This window comes from Phoxinus phoxinus, assembly GCF_949152265.1.
Source record: "Phoxinus phoxinus genome assembly, chromosome: 13".
Lineage (NCBI taxonomy): Eukaryota > Metazoa > Chordata > Actinopteri > Cypriniformes > Leuciscidae > Phoxinus > Phoxinus phoxinus.
Window position 1 is genome coordinate 5879016 of NC_136888.1, and position 24365 is coordinate 5903380.

A 24365-nucleotide genomic window follows, 5' to 3' on the forward strand; every position below is an offset into this window, starting at 1 on the left:
TGGACAGACGTTGGACATATAGATAGATAGATGGATAGATAGATAGATAGATAGATAGACAGACAGACAGACAGACAGACAGACAGACAGACAGATAGATAGATAGATAGATAGATAGATAGATAGATAGATAGATAGATAGATAGATAGATAGATAGATAGATAGATAGATAGATAGATAGATAGATAGATAGATAGACAGACAGATAGATAGATGATAGACGGATGGATGATGGATGGATGGATGGATGGATAGATATAATGATAGATATAGATAGATATATAGATAGATAGATAGATAGATAGATAGATAGATAGATAGATAGATAGATAGACAGACAGACAGACAGACAGACAGACAGACAGATAGATGATAGACGGATGGATGATGGATGGATGGATGGATAGATAGATAGATAGATAGATAGATAGATAGATAGATAGATAGATAGATAGATAGATAGATAGATAGATAGATAGATGTTATACACTCTCACGAATCATCATGGGAATTTTACTATGGAGCTAAACGAGTCTCAATAAAGATAAATGCACACACTACATTCACATATGCACACACAGGATTCATACATGCACACACGTGATTCATAAATACACACACAGGATACACAAATGCGCACAAAATTCACAAATGCACACACAAAATTTAAAAAGCACAGAAGATTCACAAATGCATACAAAATTTATGTCTGAATTAAGGTCAAGGTCATACTAAAACATTATACAGTTTTAGACTAGGCTATATATAGGCGACCAGGTTGATTGGGAGGACACTTTTTCCAATTAATCTCAATAGCAAAACGTGTCCAAATCACACTGAATTCAAATCAATATCACAAAATATCAATAACATAAAATTGATCTTTAGTTTTAACATTTTATTCAAAATTAACAAATGATTATGGAATTCAGACATAAAAAGCTTAAAGTCTACAAATGATGGCTGAATGCAAAACTTACTAACATACATTACCTGAACATGTAAACTGTCCGATATAATTTCCAGAAGGTTGGCGTGCTCCTCAAGACGACTACGAAATTGAAAGTCATTGAAGTTTCTGCTTTGTACAGCTCTTTCCGTAGCCTCTATATATGTGCAGTTCTTCAAAGTATCGACACACAACACTAACTCTTTACTAACAGTATTAAATAGCTATAATAAACATAAGAAATGTATGCATTTCATCTAGTCTTTCTTCTTCTTTGTCTTCTGTAGGGAAAAACTCCTAAACTTCAGCAGAGAACCAATTTCTTGTAAGGAAGCTGGGGTTTCTTTATTGTACATTTATTTGCATGTATGGTTTGCGCTGCGCTGTTTGATCAGTGCAGCGCTGGTGAGGATTGTTCGCGCCGCGCTGCCCATTGGTTGTCGCTAGGAAACACGTCCGCGCTGCGCTGACGAGTCGGCCGCGCGGCTCGGACCATTGAACCGCGCAGATGACATGTCAGCGCGGCGCGAGCTCTGTAAACCCCCGCTGTCTCGTCCCACTTTTGGTTTGTTTGGCTTCCCATACAGTAGCGGTCGATAGGGCGTCTATCTATATGATGTCTATGTCTCAACCAACTGACAGACAGAACTCCACCGCGCCCGCGCCACATGCATATCGCGCTGTGTGAACGCATTCATGTGATTGGCTTATGAGTAAACAATCCCCCACGCGGGGTGCGTTCTTGTGATTGGCTAAACCAAGGGAGATATCTGATTGGTTGCTGATCATTCCCTGTTTAAAAAAAGGCATTTGTGTGTCGAGCCAAGTCAAGGGAGTCTCAAAATTCACACACAAATGCAGTGAAGTTCACAGACCGCAAGCAGTTTGTAAATCAATATATATTTGTGTGTGCATCAGAAATACACGTCTGAATCTTGCCCTGTGCATTTCTAAATCTTGAGTGCATTTGTAAATTTTGTTTGTATTTCTGAATTGTGTGTGTATTTATGAATTTTGTGTGAATTTGTGAATTTTGTATGCATTTGTGAATCTTCTGTGCTTTTTAAATTTTGTGTGTGCATTTGTGAATTTTGTGCGCATTTGTGTATCCTGTGTGTATTTATGAATCACGTGTGTGCATGTATGAATCCTGTGTGTGCATATGTGAATGGTAGTGTGCGCATTTATCTTTATTGAGACTCGTTTAGCTCCATATTTAACAGCATATCTGGATCCAAAAACAAGTGAAGAAGAAGATCTGTGTAATCTGTGGCTGGGTATGAAATCTCTCATTCACTATTTCCTAACATTACTGCAGTAATATACATTTGTTATTGCAGTGCATTGTGGGATTGAATGAGTGCACTTGATAACGTCCACTATGGTTTCAGACACCACTAAACATGGCTGTCCCCTCAAATAGTGCCCTCTTTTATCGTTGGTGATTTCGGACACAGCCTTCCTGATCTACAGTGTGATCATTGTCAACCCGACCCTCAGCTTTTAGTTTGACATGTGTAGATAAAAAAAAGAATGCATGAATTGAGAATAAAATTGTATTTGTTTAAAAGCAGAGGCTCTGTTTTTTCTTTTGTTACCGTATATTCAAAAATAAATAATAGATATAAATAAAAATATTTGAAAAAATAAAAAAAAGTTTTCTTGTGAGATTGTGTTGAAATTTCTGCCCTGACTTTGAATTGTCCTGATTGCAGCTTGACTAATGTGTTTTATTGAGATGTAAATGAGCTTGAATACAACAGTTCAGCGGATATGAGCAAATGTTGCATCTGCCAATCCTGTAACACACACACACACACACACACGCACACGCACACGCACACGCGCACACGCGCGCGCGCACACACACACACGCACACGCACACACACAAACACACACACACACACACGGCCTGCGGTGTCAGAGACCTGTGCTAAGCGAGGGTCAAACTCTGCGTCGTCCAGTCGAGGCGAGATGTAACGGCATGGCCTTCAGCTCAGCGTCTGTCTCATTTACAGGCTCTGATTATGCAAACCACTCCCTGACGCCCACTGGATAATTAGGCCTAAATTAATCTGAGTCCAATCTTTTGTGTCTCTGGCCCAGGCTGTACCACTTCCCTCCATTTGCAGAATCATATTAATGTTCGTGTGGGAGCACTACTCCTGCAGATGAAAAGACTGATACAATTAATTAATCCTGCCTCTGTTCTGGCCTCCTCTCGGCCGAGCAGCCGTAAGTGCCACGAGCTGCCTCTTATTAACCCAATTATATGGGCTAATAAGGAAGATCATATACAAATCAAGGATGATGCACAATTATACGGGAATGCAAATGATGGCAGCTAACGAGCCGTGTGTCAATGTTGGAAATGCTTTGTTTGGCATTCAGCATTCTTAACACGGCCTCTTTATTTGCACCAATTGCAACATGTTCCTGGATCAACATCTTTGTCCATCCTTGAACAACATTTCAATCAACCAATCAGATATGCAAATCAATCAAAAGTTTAATCAACTACATCATAACGTTTATGTCAAGTTTAGGCTTACGACCAGGGTTAGGTGCTTTTACATCAGTTATTCAGCGATCATTTCCCTCTGATTTCAGGGATAAGTTATGAGTAGTGTTAGGACTTAAGGAATGTTGATCCGTGAACATGTCTGACTTGGCAACATCACGGTGACGGTGAACATCTGTAGTTGTGTATGCATGCCAACGAGTGCTTGAAGTTCCTCTCACATCTTTATTTAGTGTCAGTGCATCAAGCAACGAGAGAGAACAGTGTAACTGCGCTCTGGTGTTTCAGAACCACGGACAGCGCCTGTGAGTCTCTGCTGGAGACTGCAGCACTCCACTGGATCCAGCGTCGCTTCGGAACATGTTTCAATGCTAGTATGGCGATCATATTCTTACACCGGCACAAATGCATGCAATCTGTGCACGATTTATCATAGCATATTAACATGCCTTTCTTATCCTTGTGACTGAAGATCTGACATGTCCTTCACATAAGCCAGAAACAAATCATTTTGCTTTTCTGATTTAAAGATGATTAAAGATTTATAGAAAACAAAATGCTCAAGTAGTGTTTTGATTGGCTGGTGCAATAGCATGTGACAGTCTGTAGGTGGAGCAGTGCCAATGACCCGAACCACACTTCACTAAACACACCATAATACTAATAACATACCAGTAAACATGTAGATTTGTTCTTTTATTTGACATGTTTAGTGTGTGCAGGTATGAATAACTATTGTATGTGCTTTTGAAACTCATTGTTACAACACAAACAATAGTACAACACAATGCGCACACAGATGTAAAATAATAAAGCCCTCTTTTACTTTTGCCTTTGAACCCCAGAGCTTGTAAACAATGGCGTAGGCCTATTCGTTAAATGGCCACATTTGTCATGTTATGGGTTTTGGAGTAATATGTTGATAAGTCTTTACTGTGATCCTCGTATTGAGAGGGGGCTCGTGGCCAGCAGGGGAGGGGCGCGCGCCGGCGAGCAGCTGTATGCAAATGAGACGCGACAAGCACGCGCCACACAGCAAACACGCGCACAAGCGGCCGGCGCGCGCACACACACACACACACACACACACACACACACACACACACACACACAATCTCATTAAAATGCCATCGAAGTGCATTGTACTGGGTAAGACCTAGATAAACAAACTTCAGAGAATGTTAACACAGAGAAAACATGTTCTGATGATGAAGGGAAAACGAGTGAAGAATCAGAATTAAGATGAAGTTCAATATTAGACGTGCGCAAATCCGGTTCTGCGCACATGCACGATTTAAGCAAAACTTTAGACGATTTTGGGAACATGAAACTGTGTATTAATAACATCAATTAAAGAACATTTCATTGCGTGTCAAACTCCGCGAGTCTTGTAATATTCCTGAAACTGCAGAGAAGAATAGTGGCAGTCGCATATCTGAATGCTTGAGCAATTATTTGACTCGGTCATACAGCAGCTTTATGCTAATGAGGGGAACAATGGATGAATGCAAACCCGTGCAACACGTCTGTCCAATTATGCGCGCAAAGGAGAATCTAAAGCAACTGTTTCACAGAGGAAAAATAAGATCTTTAGTCCTGCGATGAAGCTTTCGTTACTATGCGTTTGCTGACTGTAAACTATTATTAGATGATCACACGCGTTCTGAAATCAAGCGCACTTTTATCATTTTGAATGCAGTATTTCTTCTGCGCTTATGGCTCAAAATATACCGCCGATGATTTTTTCTAACAGCAAACGGACACATTATAGAGCACAGCCATTAGAGAGTTTATTAAACACTGCAACTGCACTTTGAACGTGTTTTTCTTCACGATTGCAGTTCATTATATTCACAGGAGATGTGTGTGTTGTACTGCAATGGAAAGAACGCGTCACACAATACCCCATCCTATCAAAAGCTCGAATGTCTGAAGTTGTCAGTGGTCACGGTGGTTTGGAGAAATGCAGTGCTGGCTGCCCCTTGGCTTGACCCCGGGGTCAGCGCTCATCTTTGATGGCGTCCAGCACGCGTCTCTCTTTTGGCCAGATTGCTCGTGTATCCCTGTAGAGGTCAATTTGCTTTTCAAAGGCAGAAAAGCCTGTGACGGCTGTCCAGACGCGCCATTGTGTTCAGAGACGAGCTTCTTCTGATGACTTATGCATGCGTTCGCCAGCTGATTTATACTGGCCTCAGACAGACGCGTGGCATTACACAGCTAATGTCCAGATCTGCAAGCTTAGGCTACACAGGAGGAAGCTTTGGACAGACATGTTCGGATTTCATAAGTAGCTACTAATTAATAACATGCTTTGTGTAATTACTCTGTGGAGCTTCTTGAAAATACTCAGTTCGTTTTTAGTAGCATATTCCAATGACACTTATAGGCTGCCTACGCATGAAACAAACACACACAAAACAAGCCTACCATCCAAATAGTTTATTCATTTTTTTTTATCCTACACAATATTCCATCTTTTACAAAAATGACAATGTTAATAAATATATTTTTCTTCTCGTCTACATTAACTTCGGTTCGCGCTTGTGTAACTTGCATTGTGCAATTAGTAAAAACGATTGAATTAATGCAACTAATGTAATCACTTATACATTTAAAGTAGAGAAAAAATAAAAATATTATATCTAAATGTAGTTCATATATACAGTTACATCTGCAGTCTGCAACAGTTATTGTCCCGCAATCATTTGTGGATACAATTTTAAACATACATCACAAAGAAAGATGCAGACATGCATCAATATTTAAGTTGAGACATTCACAGGTCTAAACTAAGCATTCAGAAAGAACTTTCTTTGTTGTCGGTCATTCGGAATTCTGATGATGGCCGTGAGTGACATTTCCTTGTGTTTCCCTATAGCCGCGGCACGCGCTCCTCCATACATCTCCATCAGACCGTGAACGGAGCGCAGCGCGCATTATACAATAAAGGCCAGGTACATCTGCTCTGTAGCGCGCGGTCCGAGTCTCTCAGCCCTCCCACGGGCAATTCCACAGAGATCCGCGCTCGTCCCTGATTGGATGAGGATGGAGCGGCGAGGGGCGAGAACAATAACATCATTCCAGCTTAAAAAGAGTGCAGCTATGCGTTGAGAAGCAAAAGCATCTCTCAGAGGGAGGGAGGCGGACGGCGCGTTTGTGGCTTTGGATCTCGTCTTGTTGTGCCTTGTCATCCTCGCCTCATCCATCCGCCGACATGCCCAAAGGATTCCTAGTGAAACGAAACAAGAAAGCATCGCTCGTTTCGTACCGGATACGCTCGGACGAGGATGGAGGATACGCTCCAGAATGTCATATCGCGCAGATCGCCTCGTACTCGCCCGCGCCCAGCGCCTCCAAGCCGGACAGCATCATCTCTGCGCTCCCGTCGGACGGGGCAGAGGCGCCGGTGCCGGTCCACAAGCCGGTGCAGTTCGGCAACCCGGAGGCGGTGTACCAAGCGCTGTACAGCCCCACCCGGCCCATCAGCAAGGAGCACGACAGGAAATATTTCGAGAGAAGTCTCAATCTCGGCTCGCCCGTCTCTGCCGAATCCTTCCCAACTGCCGCCTCTCTCACCAGCCTAGACCATCATCTTCTGTTCGCGCCGGTCGACTTGAAAATCGGCACCAGCAACAGTAACCGGAGCGGCGCGCACTCCTCCGCCATCCGGCCCGGCGTTAAAAGACCTTCTGACGCAGCCGAGCGTAAAAGCGGCAAAAGCGCCAAGAAACCCAAAGCCATACGCAAACTCAACTTCGAGGATGAGGTAACGACTTCCCCGGTGCTGGGCCTGAAAATCAAAGAGGGGCCCGTGGACCCGAAGCCCCGAGCGGCCTCAGGCAGCTCCAACAAGCCCCTGGGAGAGTTCATCTGCCAGCTTTGCAAAGAAGAATACTCGGACCCGTTCTCTTTGGCACAGCACAAGTGCTCCCGGATAGTGCGGGTGGAGTACAGGTGTCCCGAGTGCGAGAAGGTGTTCAGCTGTCCGGCAAACCTGGCCTCCCACCGGCGCTGGCACAAACCGCGCGTCCCGAGCGCGCCCAAACAACCCCTCCAACCCGCCAAACCTTTCCCCGAAGACCTGAGAGCAGAGTTCCCCAGCGACAGAGACTCCCCGAGCCCGGGTCTGTCAGAATCCGGCTCGGAAGACGGGCTCTATGATTGCCAGCACTGCGGGAAGAGATTCAAGCGCCAGGCGTACTTGAGGAAGCACATCCTGGGACACCAAGCGCTCCAAAATCAAATCATCGGAGAGGCTTTTCGCAACGCAGAGAGCCCAGACATGGTGCCGAGGGAGGACAGCCAGAGCCCGGGTCCGCTCAATCTAAGCCCCGCGGACTGTCTCACGTGTCCGGCCTGCGGAGAGAAGCTTCCCAACCGGGCGAGTCTGGAGCGGCACCTGCGTCTCCTGCACGACGATGCCCAGGCGTTTCCCTGCAAGTTCTGCCCGGCCACTTTCTACAGCTCGCCGGGTCTCACCAGGCACATCAACAAATGCCACCCCACCGAAAACAGGCAAGTCATCCTCCTCCAGGTGCCCGTGCGTAACGCCTGCTGAAGAACAACACACTCCAATCTGGCCTTTTACAATGCTCTATTTTCTTCACCCCTCAACTAGAAAAGTCTGGAGAAAAGTATTAGTTTGGTCCTTACAAAGGTATTTTTCTAGAACCTTGCACACATGGTAATGTAATAGCTCCTAGACCTAAGATATGTTCATGTACCTCTGCCTTGAATTCACATGCTGTGCGTTTCACGTCTGTAGCTTTAATCTAGTGTGTGAATTACAGGACTGAAAATGTTCTCTCTCTCTCTTCGTACTCAAAACAACTACAACAGATCTTGAAAAGTTTCCCTTTAGTAGCCAGAAATGCCTTTAGAGAAATACATCAAACTACTGCCTTAAGAACTCTTCAGTGTAATGATTGTTTTTGAATGTCGGCACACAATTACAACTTTCTATCATGATGTAAAATTATTGTAATATGTTTATTCGTAATATTTAATTTATTTATGTATTTATTTATTTTCAATGGCTTTGTATAATTTATTGTGTGATTTTTTTCCTGTGTCGAATCGTTGTGTCGAGATCATCTTGTCTTGGGTTTTGTGCGCTCCCTTGAAACGTGAAGCTCTTATAGATGCAATCTTTTTCTACGTATACAGCTTATTTTCCTAAATGTTTGCTACCTATCGCTTTATATGTGCGTCCGTGTTGTCTACTCAAATAAAATATTTTCAAAATGAAAAAAAAAAAGCTTTTTGTTCGTGCATATTTGCCACAACAATAACGTGTACCTCTAATAGTTTCTATGAATGAAATAGGAAGTTACTATCGCTCAGTCTCAGTCTCTGTATGCGAACTGTAGATGGCAACTCTTTCATTTGAGCCTTTAAACACAACATAACTGAGAACTATCCAAGGGTCAGTTACTCCATACACACATTAATGTTCTTCACTATATGTATCTACAGACTTATACAAAGGTAAAAGAAACACATGATGTTAAAAACATAGTTTTGTGTGTGTGTGTGCAGCCTTTAACTAAGTTAATGTGCGTCTACAAGGTGTTCTTCTACAGGTGTCAGATGATATTAGATGATATAAAGCGGTCAGACGACCTCTGGCAATCCACTTTTACAGTTTTCTGTCCTCAGTGTTCGTTCAGTAAAGTGCAGAGTATTGACTTTATATCTGTCAGGTCATTCTGGTAAGCTCAGCTTGATCAATGAAATCATGTGTTTGGTACATTATGTAAATCCCGCTGAAATCATTTAAAGGGTGACAGCCTTTGTGATTATGAAGTCAGAAATGCACAAGGACATTAACCCAGTAATGCATTTCAACACTGACGTTATTGATTCTCCATTTTTTTTGACAATAGTAACAAACACCTCTAGAAAAAGTGCTGTACAAGAGCAACTTGTGCTCCATTTACATACAAGGTTGCTGAGAGATTCAGATAAAATGAGCTGATACAGATAAAAAAATAAATGCATTATCAGCCATTAAATACAAATCACTAAAGAGGTTTGCAAACTGAGCATCGGATTGTTTCAGCAAACTAATAACTGCACATTACATTCATGTTTAAAGCTCTCACTGTGTTCTGCAATTGGCAAGTATGCAAAAAAAAAAAAAAAAAGAAATCCTAAAGAGTTTTGTTCAGATTTAGTGCGCACTCTCTCTCTCTCTCTCTCACACACACACAGTGAGTAATTAAAGGTGTGTGATGACTGTAGGTGTTGGAGCGTGTGCACCTGTATGGAGCAGCAGGAGACACAGATGGGACGAGGGTCAGGTTACCCTCATATTCCCTCAGCTCCAGCAACACAACAACCTCTAACCCCCAGCATCACTTACACACACTCGCTCCAACACACAATATGTCCACGCATTCTCTCACAAAGTCATGGCTGGTTTCAGACAGATGTATAACACAGTTCTTCAGTTCAGAAGCTGCCCAAGTCGACCGCTTATTTTATGCATAAAACAGGGGTTTAATATTCACAATATACTTACTTTCTTCTCTGGAACACAAATGTATTCTGACTCCAAATGACTTACATTGTGTGTGTGTGTGTGTGTGTGTGTGTATATATAAAGCATTGAGATTTAAAAAAAAAAAGTCTTCGTGGTTTGGAACAAGATGAGGAAGAGTAAATGAGGATAATTTAAATCTTTGGGTGAACTCTCTCTTTAAATGGTATAGCCAATTCAAATTGTGGGTAGTTGACAAATAGTACGTCCAATAACTTTTGTTAGTCAACAATAAACATTTAGGCTAACATTTTATTTGGTGTAACTGGGAAGCTTTTACTTATCATTTTTAATGACTCGTTTTGTAGTTTACTTAAAGGGATAGTTCACCCAAAAATGCAAATTCTGTCATCATTTACTCCCTCACGGAGTTTATGAAGTCCTTTCTTCTGCAGAACACAAAGGAAGATATTTAGAAGAATGTTTGAAACCAAAAGGTTGACGGTAGCTATTGACCTAATTTTTTTCCTACTATAGAAGTCAGTCTGTTTGATATATTACCAGCATTCTTTAAAATATCTTCTTTTGTGTTCAGCAACAGAAACTCATACAGGTTTGGAGTGACATTACGGTGAGTAAATGAAGACAGAATTTTCCTTTTTTTGGGTGAACTATCCCTTTAAATACACTGTAAAAAATGACCTTTTCAAAGTGGCCATTAAAACTAATAATATTTGAGTGTGTTTTACAGGACAACACGTTTTCAGTGTAAACTCCAGTACTGAAAACTACTCCAGTCTCTTTCTCTATCAATGGTTAAAATAATCAGAAACATTGTTTAAATAAAACATAAACGTGCAGGACACTGCTGACGTCATGGCAACTGGTCGTGAGAGCAAGAGACAATGAATAAAACAGAACAAATGCATCTAAACATGAACTTTAAATCGATTTAATGAAATGTTTCGACTTCTTCACATTTCTAGTAAAGATAAAGCGATTACTTTTTCTATTAAAAACAGTCTGATATGTTAACAAGTCATGATGAAATCTTCAAGCTTCCTTATCAATGTCTTTTACAAAGATTATATTACAGGCATTATTATATTTATATCCTTCAGAATTTAGAACATTCAAAAAACAAAAACAAAAAGAAAGAGACACAATATACAAGACTAAACAACAAAGTCTACAATGAACATATCGTCCTCAAACAGAAGTCAGGCTAGTTGCAGTATTTTCAGCCCGTTTCAAAAATCCACATCAATCTGGGATTAATCTGGGATTCGGGCCGCCGGTTTGCATACATTCGTCAGCTTTATCATTCAGTGCACTCAGAGAATGCCTCCTATGTTACTTAGCGTTTGGAAGAGAGGGGGAAAGTGTCAGGCGAAGAAGGACAATAAAGACGAGTGTTCAGGTAAGGCAAAGTAGTGCAACATGTGTCCTGTTGCAGCGTGGGCGGAGCTTGCAGTGTGTAACACCTGGTCTCCATGGCAACCAGGCCGGTCTCTACGGCGACAGAGAGGGGCGGTAGGGCGTTGGCGAGCGAGAGAGATAGAGTGCGAGATGGAGAGAGAGAGAGAGGGATGCTGCTGGTATGGTAAAGGGCACTCGGAGAGGCACGTGGGAATCGGGGAAGCAGGTGGAAAAGATCCCCATCCAGCATCTAATCACACACAAGCAGCTCTCACAAAACACAGACAATCTCATTCAATTTACTCCAGTGAAACGCAAGACTCGTGCGGCTCTTCCTCTCGTCTGCTCTCCATCCAGGAAGTGTGGGATCAATTAAAGTTGCGGAGGGGAAACGCAAAGAAAAACCCCACAGACTGGTTCCAGTTGGCCAAAGAGAAGCAGCGGCGCTGTGAGGACCCTTCATTCACAGCCAGAGTTCGGGATTACCTGAGGCGCTTCCTCGGGCCAGTCTGCTCCAACACGCCAGATACCGCTCCGTATATACAACATGACACACATATATATCACCAAATCAAAATGAAAGCAATGTACAGTACATTCAAACACAGAGGGAAGAAAATAAGAAACTACGGCATCTTCACCACTGAGAGAGAGAGAGAGAGAGAGAGAGTGCAAAAACGTTGGAATGTTAGAGTAGATTCACATGACGGGAACGGGACGCGTTCAAATCCCAAATTAAGAAGCACATTCATGCTACACCTCGACAGATTCACAGACGACAGGAGCCTCTTCCGGTCGGCACCTTGCATAAATCAACTCCTTAAAACAATCAAACCAGTTGCTTAAAAGTAATCATAATGAGAAAAAAAAAGAGAAAAGAAAACATGATTTCATTGCTTTGAAAGACGTCACTGGTTACACGTTATTAAAGTAGTAAAAGCTGACGCTCTCTCTTTCCATGATTCAAGAGTGTCAGTGTTCTCTCAGACGGGCCGAAAGCGTCTCAGTGCGGGGACGGTGTCCCACATTCATCAATGCTTGGGTTTCAGTGTTTGACATGAAGAGAAGTGAGAGTTAAACTAGCTAAAGCCTCAAGGTTTTTCAAACGTTTTATAGCATTATTTGAGATCTGAATGCGGCATTTCTATGAAAGTCCTTTTCTTCAGCATGAATTATTCTCTTGGTTTTTCTTTCTGCACGACAGGTACATAATATCGTGAAGACAGTTGCATCTTTCAATGCTACGAGGCTTCAACACACACACACACACACACAAAAGTTACAGGTGAAAGACATTCCAGTCAAATAATACATTCAAGCACAGGTTTCAGGACGCTGCAGTGTTCGGCCGGAGGAAGAGTTCAGTTTGAGGATTTGCTGATGGCGCTGGCCGAGCGCCGGAGCTTCCCGGACACCCGGTGTTTGGATGCGCGCGGGATCGTGGGAGAGACCTGGTCACCGGAGTCGATCACAGTAACACTGAGGTCAGCGCTCGTGCTGCCGCTGAGGGAACCTGGGAAATGAGGAGTCAAGCATCAGCAAACATGACATTAATAAGCTGATAGCATGCCATTCCTGAAGCAGAAACCCCTCTGATGCAGACGGATGTGAATGGTGCTCTTTATACTGTTAACGCCAATTACTGTGGTTCTACAAACTCAGGCGTTTGGATGTGAAAAGCAGTTCCTCTCTGCTGCAGGAAACACAAATATGGATTCTGCTGGAGATCGGAGACACTGGCACTCAAGAAAGCATCTAAATTAAACAAGCTTCCTGCTTTGTCAAGATGGCATCTGCTTGGCTATTTTCTTTCTTTTCGACCGTTTTCCTTTTTTTTTTACGGGCATCTCAAGTTTCTGAGAGCAGATGGTGTGGGGAACATGGACCTCCACTCCAGGGCTTCTCTGAAAGAGGGGGAGGAGAGCGGAGAACAACAGCCTCAGCATGTGAAAGGAGTCGGGGAGGAGTGAACGAGTGCGGGTGGTGTCCGTTCCACTCGTCCACACACACACACCATCTCAGGATGCCAGCAGAGAGGACACACACTTGCTGACCGAACGAGGGATTTCATCATTTATTGATCTGAGATCCGACAGTGCTCTTCATCACAGTGATTGATCCCATCATCTTCAGATTTAACTAGTGAGGTGTGTGAATCAAGCCAGTCATGCAAACCCTGAGTCTCTGTGTTCATCAGCACAGATCATGTGTGGTGTTTTCAGCAAGTGCACTCAACATTGAAAATAACAGTGCACTGTGTTGCTTGTATGAAGAAAAGCGTGAGTGAGGACAGCATATACATATTACATGGGGCCAAACACAAAATAACTATATATAAATATATCATTAATTTAATTATATTTTAATATATATATTTGTCATTTGTATATAATTGTGTAATACATTTGAATGAATTATATAGTAATTATTATAAAAAAATACACCCATACAGAAGATAAAGTTAGAAATGTCAAAACGTTCAACAGCACAGATATATATATATATATATATTTCTTAATATTGTTCATTACAGTCAAAAGTTTAGACATAATAATAATCATTTTAAAAGTTATCATATTGGTAGGTAGGAAGGAAGGAAGGAAAAGGGAAAGAAATGAAGAAAGAAAGGAAAGTAGGAATGAAGAAAGGAAGGAAAGAAAGAAGTAAGAAAGAAAGGAAGAAGGAAAGAAAGAAAGGAAGAAAAAAGGAAAGAAAGAAAGGAAAAGGGAAAGAAATTAATAAAGAAAGAAAGAAGGAAGAAAGGAAAGTAGGAATGAAGAAAAGAAGGAAAGAAAGAAGAAAGATAGAAAGGAAGGAAGGAAGGAAAGAAGGAAGGAAGGAAAGAAGGAAGGAAGGAAGGAAGGAAGGAAGGAAGGAAAGAAAGGAAGGAAGGAAAGAAGGAAGGAAGGAAGGAAAGAAAGCAAGAAAGAAAGAAGAAAGAAAAGAAGAAAAAAGAAAGAAAGGAAGGAAAAGAAATGAAGAAAGAAAGAAGAAAGAAAGGAAAGAAAGAATAAATAAAGGAAAGAAGAAAGGTAGGAATGAAGAAGGAAAGAAATGTAGGAAGAAAGAAAGGAAGGAAGAAATGAAAGTAAGAAAGAAAGGAAATAAGTAAGTAAGAAAGAAAGAAAAGTAGGAAAGAAGAAAGGCAAGAAGGAAAGAAAGCAATAAAGAAAGAAGAAAGAAAAAGGAAACAAAGGAAGGAAAGGGGAAAGAAAGAAGGAAAGAAAGGAAAGGAAGGAAAGAGAGGAAAGGAAGGAAGGAAAGAAATAAGAAAGGTAGGAATGAAGAAGGAAAGAAATGTAGGAAGAAAGAAAGAAGGAAAGAAAGGAAGAAATGTAAGTAAGAAAGAAAGGAAAGAAGTAAGAAAGAAGGAAATGAAGGAAGGAAGAAAGAAAGGTAGGAAGGAAAAAGGAAGAAAGGAAAGAAGAAAGAATATATTTGTGAAATACAGTTGTGAAGTGAAAGTAATTCAGTGTAACGCGTGTATATCCACATCCTGCTAATCTAAATGTATACCTGTTTATACACTTATTTCCTGCTTGGCCTCTATAATATATATATAGAGAAATATATATCCCGGCATATTTCTATATAAAGTAAGTGTCCCTCATTCCCATTTGCTCCCAGCAGTCCAAACAAAAGCGTAAGTGACAAAGACATGTTCCAGTAGGGCAGGTGTTAGTGTCAGATGTGGCCTCAGGCAAACACACACACGCCGGAGGACAAAGACGAGGAGAAGAGAGGGAATAAAGCGGAGACATGCAGGAGAGGAGGAGAGATGGAGAGCATTCATGCTGCTAGTGTTACGATTACTGCGCTTGAGTCCTCGCTGCTCCTCCAGAGGGAATAAAGAGGGGAAGAGGAGTAGACGAGAGGAAGAGAGAGGGATCTCTGGGACAGAACGCAAGCTTCCGCTCAGACCGAGACTCTTACCTTCAGTGACTGAACTCACACCTGTAACACACTTAATCTGAAGAGGAGAGAAGACAATAGAGCAACACGTCACGAGGGTGTGTGTGTGTGTGTGTGTGAGAGAACGCTGTGGAAAAAGTGTGTTAGAAGTTACTCCTGAGGGGTGAAGGAAGGACAACACAACATGTTGAAACACACATAACACACAGTGATGAACTGAAAGGAATGTTTCAAACTAAAATAAACTAAATTTTCCAAAAGCAACGTTTATTTCAGCATTTGTTTAATAATCAACACTCAAATGATCTAAGATGCATATAAAAACTTTTTTAAATAAGGCTCATTAGTTAACTACCTTAGTTAACAAACTACGAATGAACAATACTTCTTTTAATCTATTAATCTTAGTTAATAATAATTTCAACATTTACTAATACGTTATTAAAATCAAAGGTTGTATTTGTTAACATTAGTCACTGAACTAACATGAACAAACAATGGACAGCTGTGTTTTTATTAACTAACATTAACATCGATTAATAAACGCTGTCACAAATGTATTGCTCATGGTTAGCTCATATACATCAACTAATGTTAACTAATGAACCTTATTGTAAAGTGTTACCACATTTTTATATCAACTTCTTAATAATATTATGTTTCTACTCCAGTTTGTTGTTAAAATATAAGCATTTCAATTAAAAAACGTATTGTTATGAAATATTTATTCAAACATTTATTAAATAATGAAGTTAAGGTTAAGTAACTACCGTATATAATGAATCTGTGGTAACACGTTACAATAAGGTTCATTTATCAAACATTAGTTAATGTATTAACTAACATGAACTAACAATGAGCAATACATGTGTTACAGTATTTATTAATCTTTGTTAATGTTAGTTCATATGAATAAAGCTGTTCATTGTTTGTTCATGTTAGTTCACAGTGCATTAACTCATGTTAACAAGATTTTTATAAAGTATTAGTAAATGTTGAAATTAACATTAACAAAGATGAATAAATGCTGTATAAGTGCAGTTCATTATTAGTTAACGTTAACCAATGTAGTTAACTAATGAACCGTATTGTAAAGTGTTACCGAATATGTAATACAGTGCATATATTTAGCAAAATGCTTTTTAACTAACTAACAAGCGTATCAACATTGGCTTTTCTGATGTAAATGTAACATTACGTGACATTGTTTACAAGCCGAGTTATTGTCATGTTTCGCCGATAATAAAGTTAATTTCCCACCCAATATTTGCGGTTGCTGGTATTTCAGTGCATCACTGACACATACAGTAACACACAGTGCTCATCATGACACACACGCAGAAGGTGAAACATTTCTGCTCACACTGTGTTTACAGGCCCGCTGTGTGTTTTCCGAGAATGAAAGGGAAACCGAACAGAAAAGCTGTGGGATGACACACATCTAAGTCCAGAAAGGTGCTTTACCTGCTCTTCTAAACGACAAAACATGTGCATCAAACTTGTGTTTGGTTTAAACCCCGAGCACAAGGCTATTTCTGAACAGAGATGACCGCTCTGTGTTTGTGCTGGAATAGTGATCACACGGTTAATAATGTCCTATATCTGAGTTTTTATATGAGGGAGAGTGTAAATGTTATCAGTCCCTGGCCTACGTCTGTAATGAGACTGATATATCTCAGAGCTCTTGTCCATAAACTATGATATTAAACAAATAAACAACTCAATACTCAATTCCTGTCAATCCTCAACTCAACCGAGTAACCGAACGGCCCCAGACCAAACCCTGCATGCATACAACATGAGATCTCTAAGCTTTCCACACTTAGTTCGCCCTGCTCCAAAACCTAGTGAGTCTCCTACATAGACATTGCAGATTTGAGGATCAAGGAACATTTTCTGATTATTATCAGTGTTAAAAATAGTTGTGCTGCTTCATATTTTTTGTGGTAAACGTGATCATTTTTTTTTTTACAGAAAAATTAAAAAAAGTGCAGCATTTATTTAAAATTATAATCTTTTGTAACAATGTATTGACCGTCACTTTTCTCAAATGAAAGCATCCTTGTTGAAGAAAAAAAAAAAGGACTTGGATCGAAGGACGGTATTTTACTTCACTTCGACATTACATGATGTATCCTTCACAGATCCCAGAATACACAGCAATGAGCTTAGAAAAAATAAATCGGCAGACAGTGTTGAGAGAGAGATCACTTATATAATCAAAAACAGCTCGATCTGAATACAAACCCATTCCAATACACTAAACGCTGCCTTTGAAGCTATCGCTGCTTATCTGGTAGTGAACTAGGTTTTGGAACAGAGCTAACGGTTTTATATATAAAATAATAAAATCTCTGCCGATCCATGAGCTCACATGATCCACAAGTACAACTCACATTTGAGTTTTTTAAAGTGCCCCTATTATGCTATATTAAAGGTTCCTGATTTAGTTTCGCAGGTCTCCTACGGCAGGTTTACATGCATTCAAGGGTTAAAATACACTTACTTTTTCTCAATGTATATTGCAGCATCATGTCTTTTCTCTTAGAGCCTGTTTACACCTGGTCACTTCATGTGTTCTCTGTGATCGGATAGCTATCCGATCGATTGTGAAAAAAAAAAACAGGTGTAAATGCTCTCCGAAACGCATTCGAGATGGATTTAAATCCGATCGCTCAAACCACACAAGGAGGAGGTCTGGGCCGTATACCAGACGAAACTGGACTAGTGTAAATGCATCTGGCTGTTGAAACCACATATGTACATTTTACTCCTCCCAACAATGCTAAACAATAAAGGTGTGAGAGCGTGCGGCTATATATCATGTTATAGTCAGATATGACGACGCTACTGCAACACACATCGCCACAGATGAGCATCTCTTCATCAAGCCAACGCGCAAACTATCACAAATCAAAGTGAAAGTAAGTCGCAAACGCTCAGCACAATCATTCTTCATTAAAAGTAAATGAAGCGGTCTCCTATTCTCCTAGATTTTTACATTTTAGCTGATGATGATCAATAAAATGCAGCTCATATCTGTTGCTTTCGGTGACGTGAACTCCATTAAATCTGCATATAGCGCGGGAACTGAAGATCAGATTTATATCCGTTTTGTGAAAACACATTTATGTGACCAGGTGTAAATGGAATCGTTTTGATAAATCAGATAACTGTCCGATCAGTAAAAACACATGAAGTGACCAGGTGTAAACCGGCCAAGGATCAAGTATTTGGTCTCTCTAAACCCCTCCTTTCTGAGAGCCTGCTTTGCTCTGATGCGATTGGTCGAACGCTTACTGTGGCATTGTGCATGACGGAAACCAAACGGCTACATAGTGATATATACGAACAGTAAATATGGTGTCAGTTTTTCCGTATCAACTTGAGCTTGAGTCCTCATCCTTTGGAAGAGCATGTGCTTTAACAGCGCAGAAAACAGCGTCTACTCGACATGTCGGCGACACGATTAAAACTCTTCAAAAAGTAGACTTTGTTCGTGGACAGCCAATGAAAACTATAGGCGGGCATTATGCAAATGAGTTATAAACCTACAGATTGGTGCAGGAAGAGAGACTGGAATCGCTGACAGTTTTGACAGTTCAGAATCGATTCTTTTAGGAGACAATAACTTTATTTGACGTGCACTTTAAAACTTCTTTAAAACTTTGCAGACATTTTACACTTACAAACAGCTATATTACACACGGCACAAAAAGGAAATATTCAAAAAAGCATAATGGGGGCACTTTAAAAGAAACCGTTCCGGAAAAACAAGGAGGAAATTTGATGTGCTCGATTGACTGTCATAAAAAGGGAACATGCGGGGGATATTGAAAACGGAGAGAAGAAGAGTGAAGAAGACAGGTTTGTGTGGGGCCACATGCCTAATGGAGGAAGCAGGCAGAAAGGCTTACAGTCCAGCTTGGCCCAGAGGTAATCCACGTCCCAAACCATCCCTGGCCAACGCCTGCCTGCTGTCATGGGTGAGATGGTGTGAAACATGGAGCAGGTCATGAGACTGTCACACACACCACAGCTAAAGTCCTACTGGATGAGGATGAACGGTAGTTTAAGCATCTGTGAGTCGTGAGTGAGTCTGTGGCTCTGCTCCAGAACCCAGAGAGCGGTCTAGTAGTTGCGGTCTACATGATGTAGATGTCATGTCAGAATATTTAACAAATTACTACTCTACCGTTCTAAAGTTTGGGTCTGTAAGATTTTTTGGTCCCACTTTATATATAGTACAATGTACTTATTGTGTTCATGTTTTATTGTAAAACACTTTTGCTGCTATTGAGGTGTAATACGGGTAAGGTTAGGGACAGGTGTGCTGGTATGGTTAAGTTTAACGGTGGGTTAAGTTGTAAGGGAAGGGTCAACAGTGTAATTACAAATGTAATTACATAAATTAGTACAATGTACAAAGTACAATGTAAAACCATGTATGTAGACAATAAGTCCATTGTATCAAATTATTAATTTCAATGTAACTACATAGTACTTAAAGCCACTTAATATAAAGAGGGACCGATTTTTTTATGCTCATATGCTCAGCAAGGATGCATTTATTGGAAAAATAGCAATATTGTGAAATATTATTACAATTTAAAATAACTGTTTTATATGTGAATATATTTTAAAATGTGATTTATTCCTGTGATCAAATCTGAATGTTCACATCATTAGACTGGCGCTTCAGTGTCACATGATCCTTCAGATAAATATTTATTATTATTAATGTTAAAAAATGCAAAACTTTATTTTTCAGGATATTTTTATTAAGCAAGGATGCATTAAATTAAATTATTTTGATCAAAAGTGACAGTAAAGATTTTGGTTTTAAATAAACATTGTTCTTTTTAACTGTCTATTAAACAAAGAATAATGAAAAAACTTATGTTTTTCACAAAAAAAATGAAGCAGCACAACTTTTTTCAACATTGATAATAATCAGAAATGTTTGTTGAGCATCAAATCATCATATTAGAGTGATTTCTGAAGGATCATGTGACACTGGAGTAATGATGCTGAAAATGCAGCTTTGCATCACAGGAATAAATTACATTTGAAAATATATTCACATAGAAAACAGTTATTTTAAACTGTAATAATATTTCACAATATTGCATTATAAAACAAATGCAGCCTTGATGAGCAGAAGAGATCTTTCAAAAACATAAAAAAAAATCTTACTAACCCCAAACCTTTGAATGCTAGTGTTATGTCTCAACTTTATTTTCAAAGGAAATCCATAAGTGTAAATAATTAAGAGTATATAATTACCGGTACTACAACATTAGTTTTACTTCAACTAAGTATATACATGGTTAGAAAAATATCGGAATAAAATTAGAAATTAAATAATATTATTTCAGATGGATGAGGAAAATAAAATGGTTCAGAAGGGCATCAACTATAGGAAACACACTAAAAGTGCATCACATGACATCACTGATTATAAAGCTATTCCTCTGAAGGCATGATGTGTATGTAGATAAAAATAGGCAATTTTCAGTTAGATTAAACTTTATGTATTGCTTCTTTTCAACACTGAATGATATATTTACTATCAACTTTTCTTTTGACTAATCTGCCATTCTGGAGGATGTTTTGTCCTCCTGAGCTTATCTATGGAAAGCAGACATCACTGCCTTTTCTGCAGGACACAAGCCTAAAACAACGCATCTAGAAGGCAGCATAATTATGCATAATTAATAAGTCACATAATTTGATGAAGCGTAACTTCACAGCTGTATGTTTACTGAAAAATAAGTGCACACCTTATAATGTCTGTCAACCAATCAGAATCAAGAATTCAAATCAAAATGATGGTGTACCAGCCTTTGCTATGAAGCGCTGATGTCTCTGAAATGCTTTTAAACTGGACAGATCTCTAGGCTTGGGAACAGAGCTTGCATGTCTTGTATGCATACACAGAATGGCCTCTTTTCTCCTACATTGTATGGGTATATTATTACTTTAAGAGTTAATTAGTAAATAAATATTGAATTTGTCATTTGGTTTTGGCGACACAAACAGAAGAAACAAGAAAAGAAAAGAAACAGGCACGACAACTCAGATTATCCACAGAAAGGAATGAACATGAGACAGTAATTAGAACAAAAGAGAAAGGCGAGAGAAGAAAAAAGAGAGAACGACAATCTGGGAAAGCAGTTTCTGATGTGTTTGATGGAGGCACAACAAGAAACCCTGAGATGCAAAAGAAGAGAAATTAAGAGATGGAGTTTGAAGTGTCTAATAGGGTCGGTCTCCCTCTCTCCCTCTCTCTCTCTGGGTTCAGTGGGTGTGTCTGTGAGCCGCTCTGTATGCAGCTTTTGTCTCGAGTCAATAGAGGTCACCATAGCGATTTTCAACGCCTTTCTAGGAAATAAATGGGTGTCGCTATAGAAAATCAAAACTTTCAGAGGATTATTCTGCAAAATGATGGAAAAGAAGGAGTCCTGTACAGTGCACTCCACACACCGGACCTGCTGCATTCAGGGCCGGGGGAAATTACCATCCACTCCAAGAACAGCGTGCACATATTAAACAACTATTTAAATAACAAAGACAAGTAAATAAACTCTGCAAACTACTGCACTACATGTCCAGACAAACTAACACAACCGCTTTTGTCATTCTGTAAATGTAAAAAAAATAAAAAATAAAATTCTAAATCCTGAAAAACGGACAAAAATTAAGATTCAATGTTTGTTTGTTTTTTAATGAAAAAGGGAAAGTCGTGACTAGTATATGAGACAGGGTTACTATCATGAACTAAACCTAAAACCATAAAAAACATTTTCATTACGTGAAAAAACTAGGGCTGTCAAACGATTAATCGTGATTAATCACATCCAAAATAAAAGTTTGAGTTGTTTACATAATATGTGTGTATACTGTGTAGAATTATGATGTATAAATACACACACATTCATGTATATATTTAAGGAATAATTGCATTTATATACTGTATATACATTTAAATAATTTATATTATATATATAAATATTTTATATATAAATATAACCAATTTTTCTTAAATATATACATGATTGTGTGTGTTTTTATATATATAAATAATTATACACAGTACACACACACATATATTATGTAAACACAAACTTTTATTTTGGATGCGATTAATCGCGATTAATCTTTTGACAGCCCTAGAAAAAACATAAACATTAACTGAAATAAAACAAAATAAAATATAAAAAATAATTTTATCAACTTATTTCATTTCAGTTGCAACATCTCATTTTCGTTTGGTTTAAGCTGAAGTACTAAAAAAAAGCTACAACTACATAAATGTAACTTTTCGAAAACTATATAGACATGTTCACTTCAGATATGTCCGTGACTTGTTAAGATTAGATTCATTTCCGTGACAGCCTGGTTCTTTAAATAGAATTATGCCCACATCAATTTCTGCTTTTCAGGTGTGTAATTCATTAAGCTGTTCAGCAGTGCGATTGTGGTTTGACATACTGCTTTCACAACCATGGGCTGTATTGATTTTATTTTTGCAGTCATAAAATGTCGAGCCTGTACGGTCAGTGCGGGGACCTCATGCTTTCATCGAGACCTGTGCATTACCCACATCCAAAGTCTTACAACACATGTGAAATGCAATAAGACGCCGTACCAGACAATCTATCCATTCTAGGGGTGGGTGGGGGGTAATACGGAGGACAGCAAAATGAAAACTGCACTTTATTGTGCAGTGTGTGCACTTACAGTTTACTTACGCAAGAAAGTACTGACTAAAATAAGTTAAAGGAATAGTTCACTTAAAAATGAAAATTATGTCATCATTTATGGACCCCATTGACTTCCATAGTTAGAAAAATAAATACTATGGAAGTCATCAACTGTCTGGTTACTCATATTCTTCAAAATATCTTCCTTTGTGTTCAACAGAAGAAAGAAATGCATACTGGTTTGGAACAACTTGAGTAAATTATGATACAATTTTCATTTTTTTAAGCAAAACTATTCCTTACGTGTATTTAACATGGGTTAAGTTGTTAGGTTTAGGTTCTGGGTTAGTACAGTACCAATCATTAAAAAAAGGGAAATGAAAGTCTAGAGGCGGGGTCTCACCTGCTCCTCCCGTTGGCCAGTAGCTGGGGGAAGGAGAGAAGACCTGGGCAGCAAAGTCCTCGAAGGTCATGTTCTCCTTGTGGTTCTGAATGATGGCCTCCAGGTAGAGAGCTCTCTCCTCATAACTGACGGCCCATCAAGGAAAATTACATTCACATGACAGAAGAACATCACAGGAACAACGACTGGACAGTGAAAAGGGAAATATCAGAACAACAGCACAGAAAAAGAGTTCCTGTGAGCATCTAAAAAGTGATTCATGAAATCATCACAAAGTCATTTAGAAATGTTGTGTGAGGAACACTAAAATGTATGCATGCATATTCAAAAACGGGGAATCAAGATGTTTGCATCATTTTTATGCCAATGATGCAAATGCAACTGGTTCTCACGAGTTTTGTTGCCAACCAAGTCTGAATATGCAAAAGTGCAAGGAAGCTTTTTGAGATCTAACAGTAGACATATGCATTTTTAAAAGATGTCTCTTGTGCTCACCAAATCTGCATTTATTTAATAACAATAAATAAATAAAAAACCCCAGTAAAAAACCTTATCCCCAAAGCTAAACATAACCACTTTAAAAACAAACAAACAAACATAAAAAACAATGCTGTCAATATGTTAGTACTGTATGTATACATACACATACTCTGCAAGCCCTAAATGCATCAGTAGGGTTAGTGGATAGAATATGCAGTCTGCACAGTATTAAAAATATATATATATATATATATATATATATATTTCTATGGAAAGTCCACATAACACATGGAAAAATGTATGTATGTTTGTGCTTAATGCATTTGTAAAAAAATAAGGAACACTTAATACTAATGCAATTAATGTCCAACAAAGCTTGGTTTAAAGCACTTCATTAATGACATTTTCTGATTTTCTGTGAGCTAATGTAAAGTAAGTACTATTTACGGTTGTTAACAAAGCATCATCTAACTCTTTACATATGAGCTAATT

At 39.3% G+C, this 24365-nt stretch overlaps 2 protein-coding genes across 12 annotated transcripts in view; one reads left to right on the forward strand and one right to left on the reverse strand.

The window, feature by feature from the left end:
* The first annotated feature begins 6014 nt into the window (after positions 1 to 6014).
* On the forward strand, positions 6015 to 8679 carry insm1b (insulinoma-associated 1b). Its single transcript, XM_079633020.1, has 2 exons — positions 6015 to 8129; positions 8263 to 8679. Exon 1 carries the CDS (start codon positions 6687 to 6689, stop codon positions 8028 to 8030), a length of 1344 nt encoding a protein of 447 aa, XP_079489146.1. The 5' UTR covers positions 6015 to 6686; the 3' UTR covers positions 8031 to 8129; positions 8263 to 8679.
* Positions 8680 to 10889: 2210 nt separating this feature from the next.
* The window catches only part of ralgapa2 (Ral GTPase activating protein catalytic subunit alpha 2), a 185014-nt gene continuing 171538 nt past the window's right edge, over positions 10890 to 24365 (reverse strand). For 7 of the 11 annotated variants that reach the window (XM_079632530.1, XM_079632532.1, XM_079632538.1 and 4 more), the window contains 2 exons: positions 23394 to 23518; positions 17234 to 19261 (listed from right to left, as the gene is read on the reverse strand). In XM_079632530.1, the coding sequence (XP_079488656.1) occupies positions 19035 to 19261; positions 23394 to 23518 (352 nt within the window). In that variant the 3' untranslated portion in view covers positions 17234 to 19034. Of the gene's footprint in view, positions 12886 to 15305; positions 15343 to 17233; positions 19262 to 23393; positions 23519 to 24365 lie in introns of those variants that run through there. The other 4 variants (XM_079632531.1, XM_079632539.1, XM_079632533.1 and 1 more) reach the window with 2 other exon arrangements.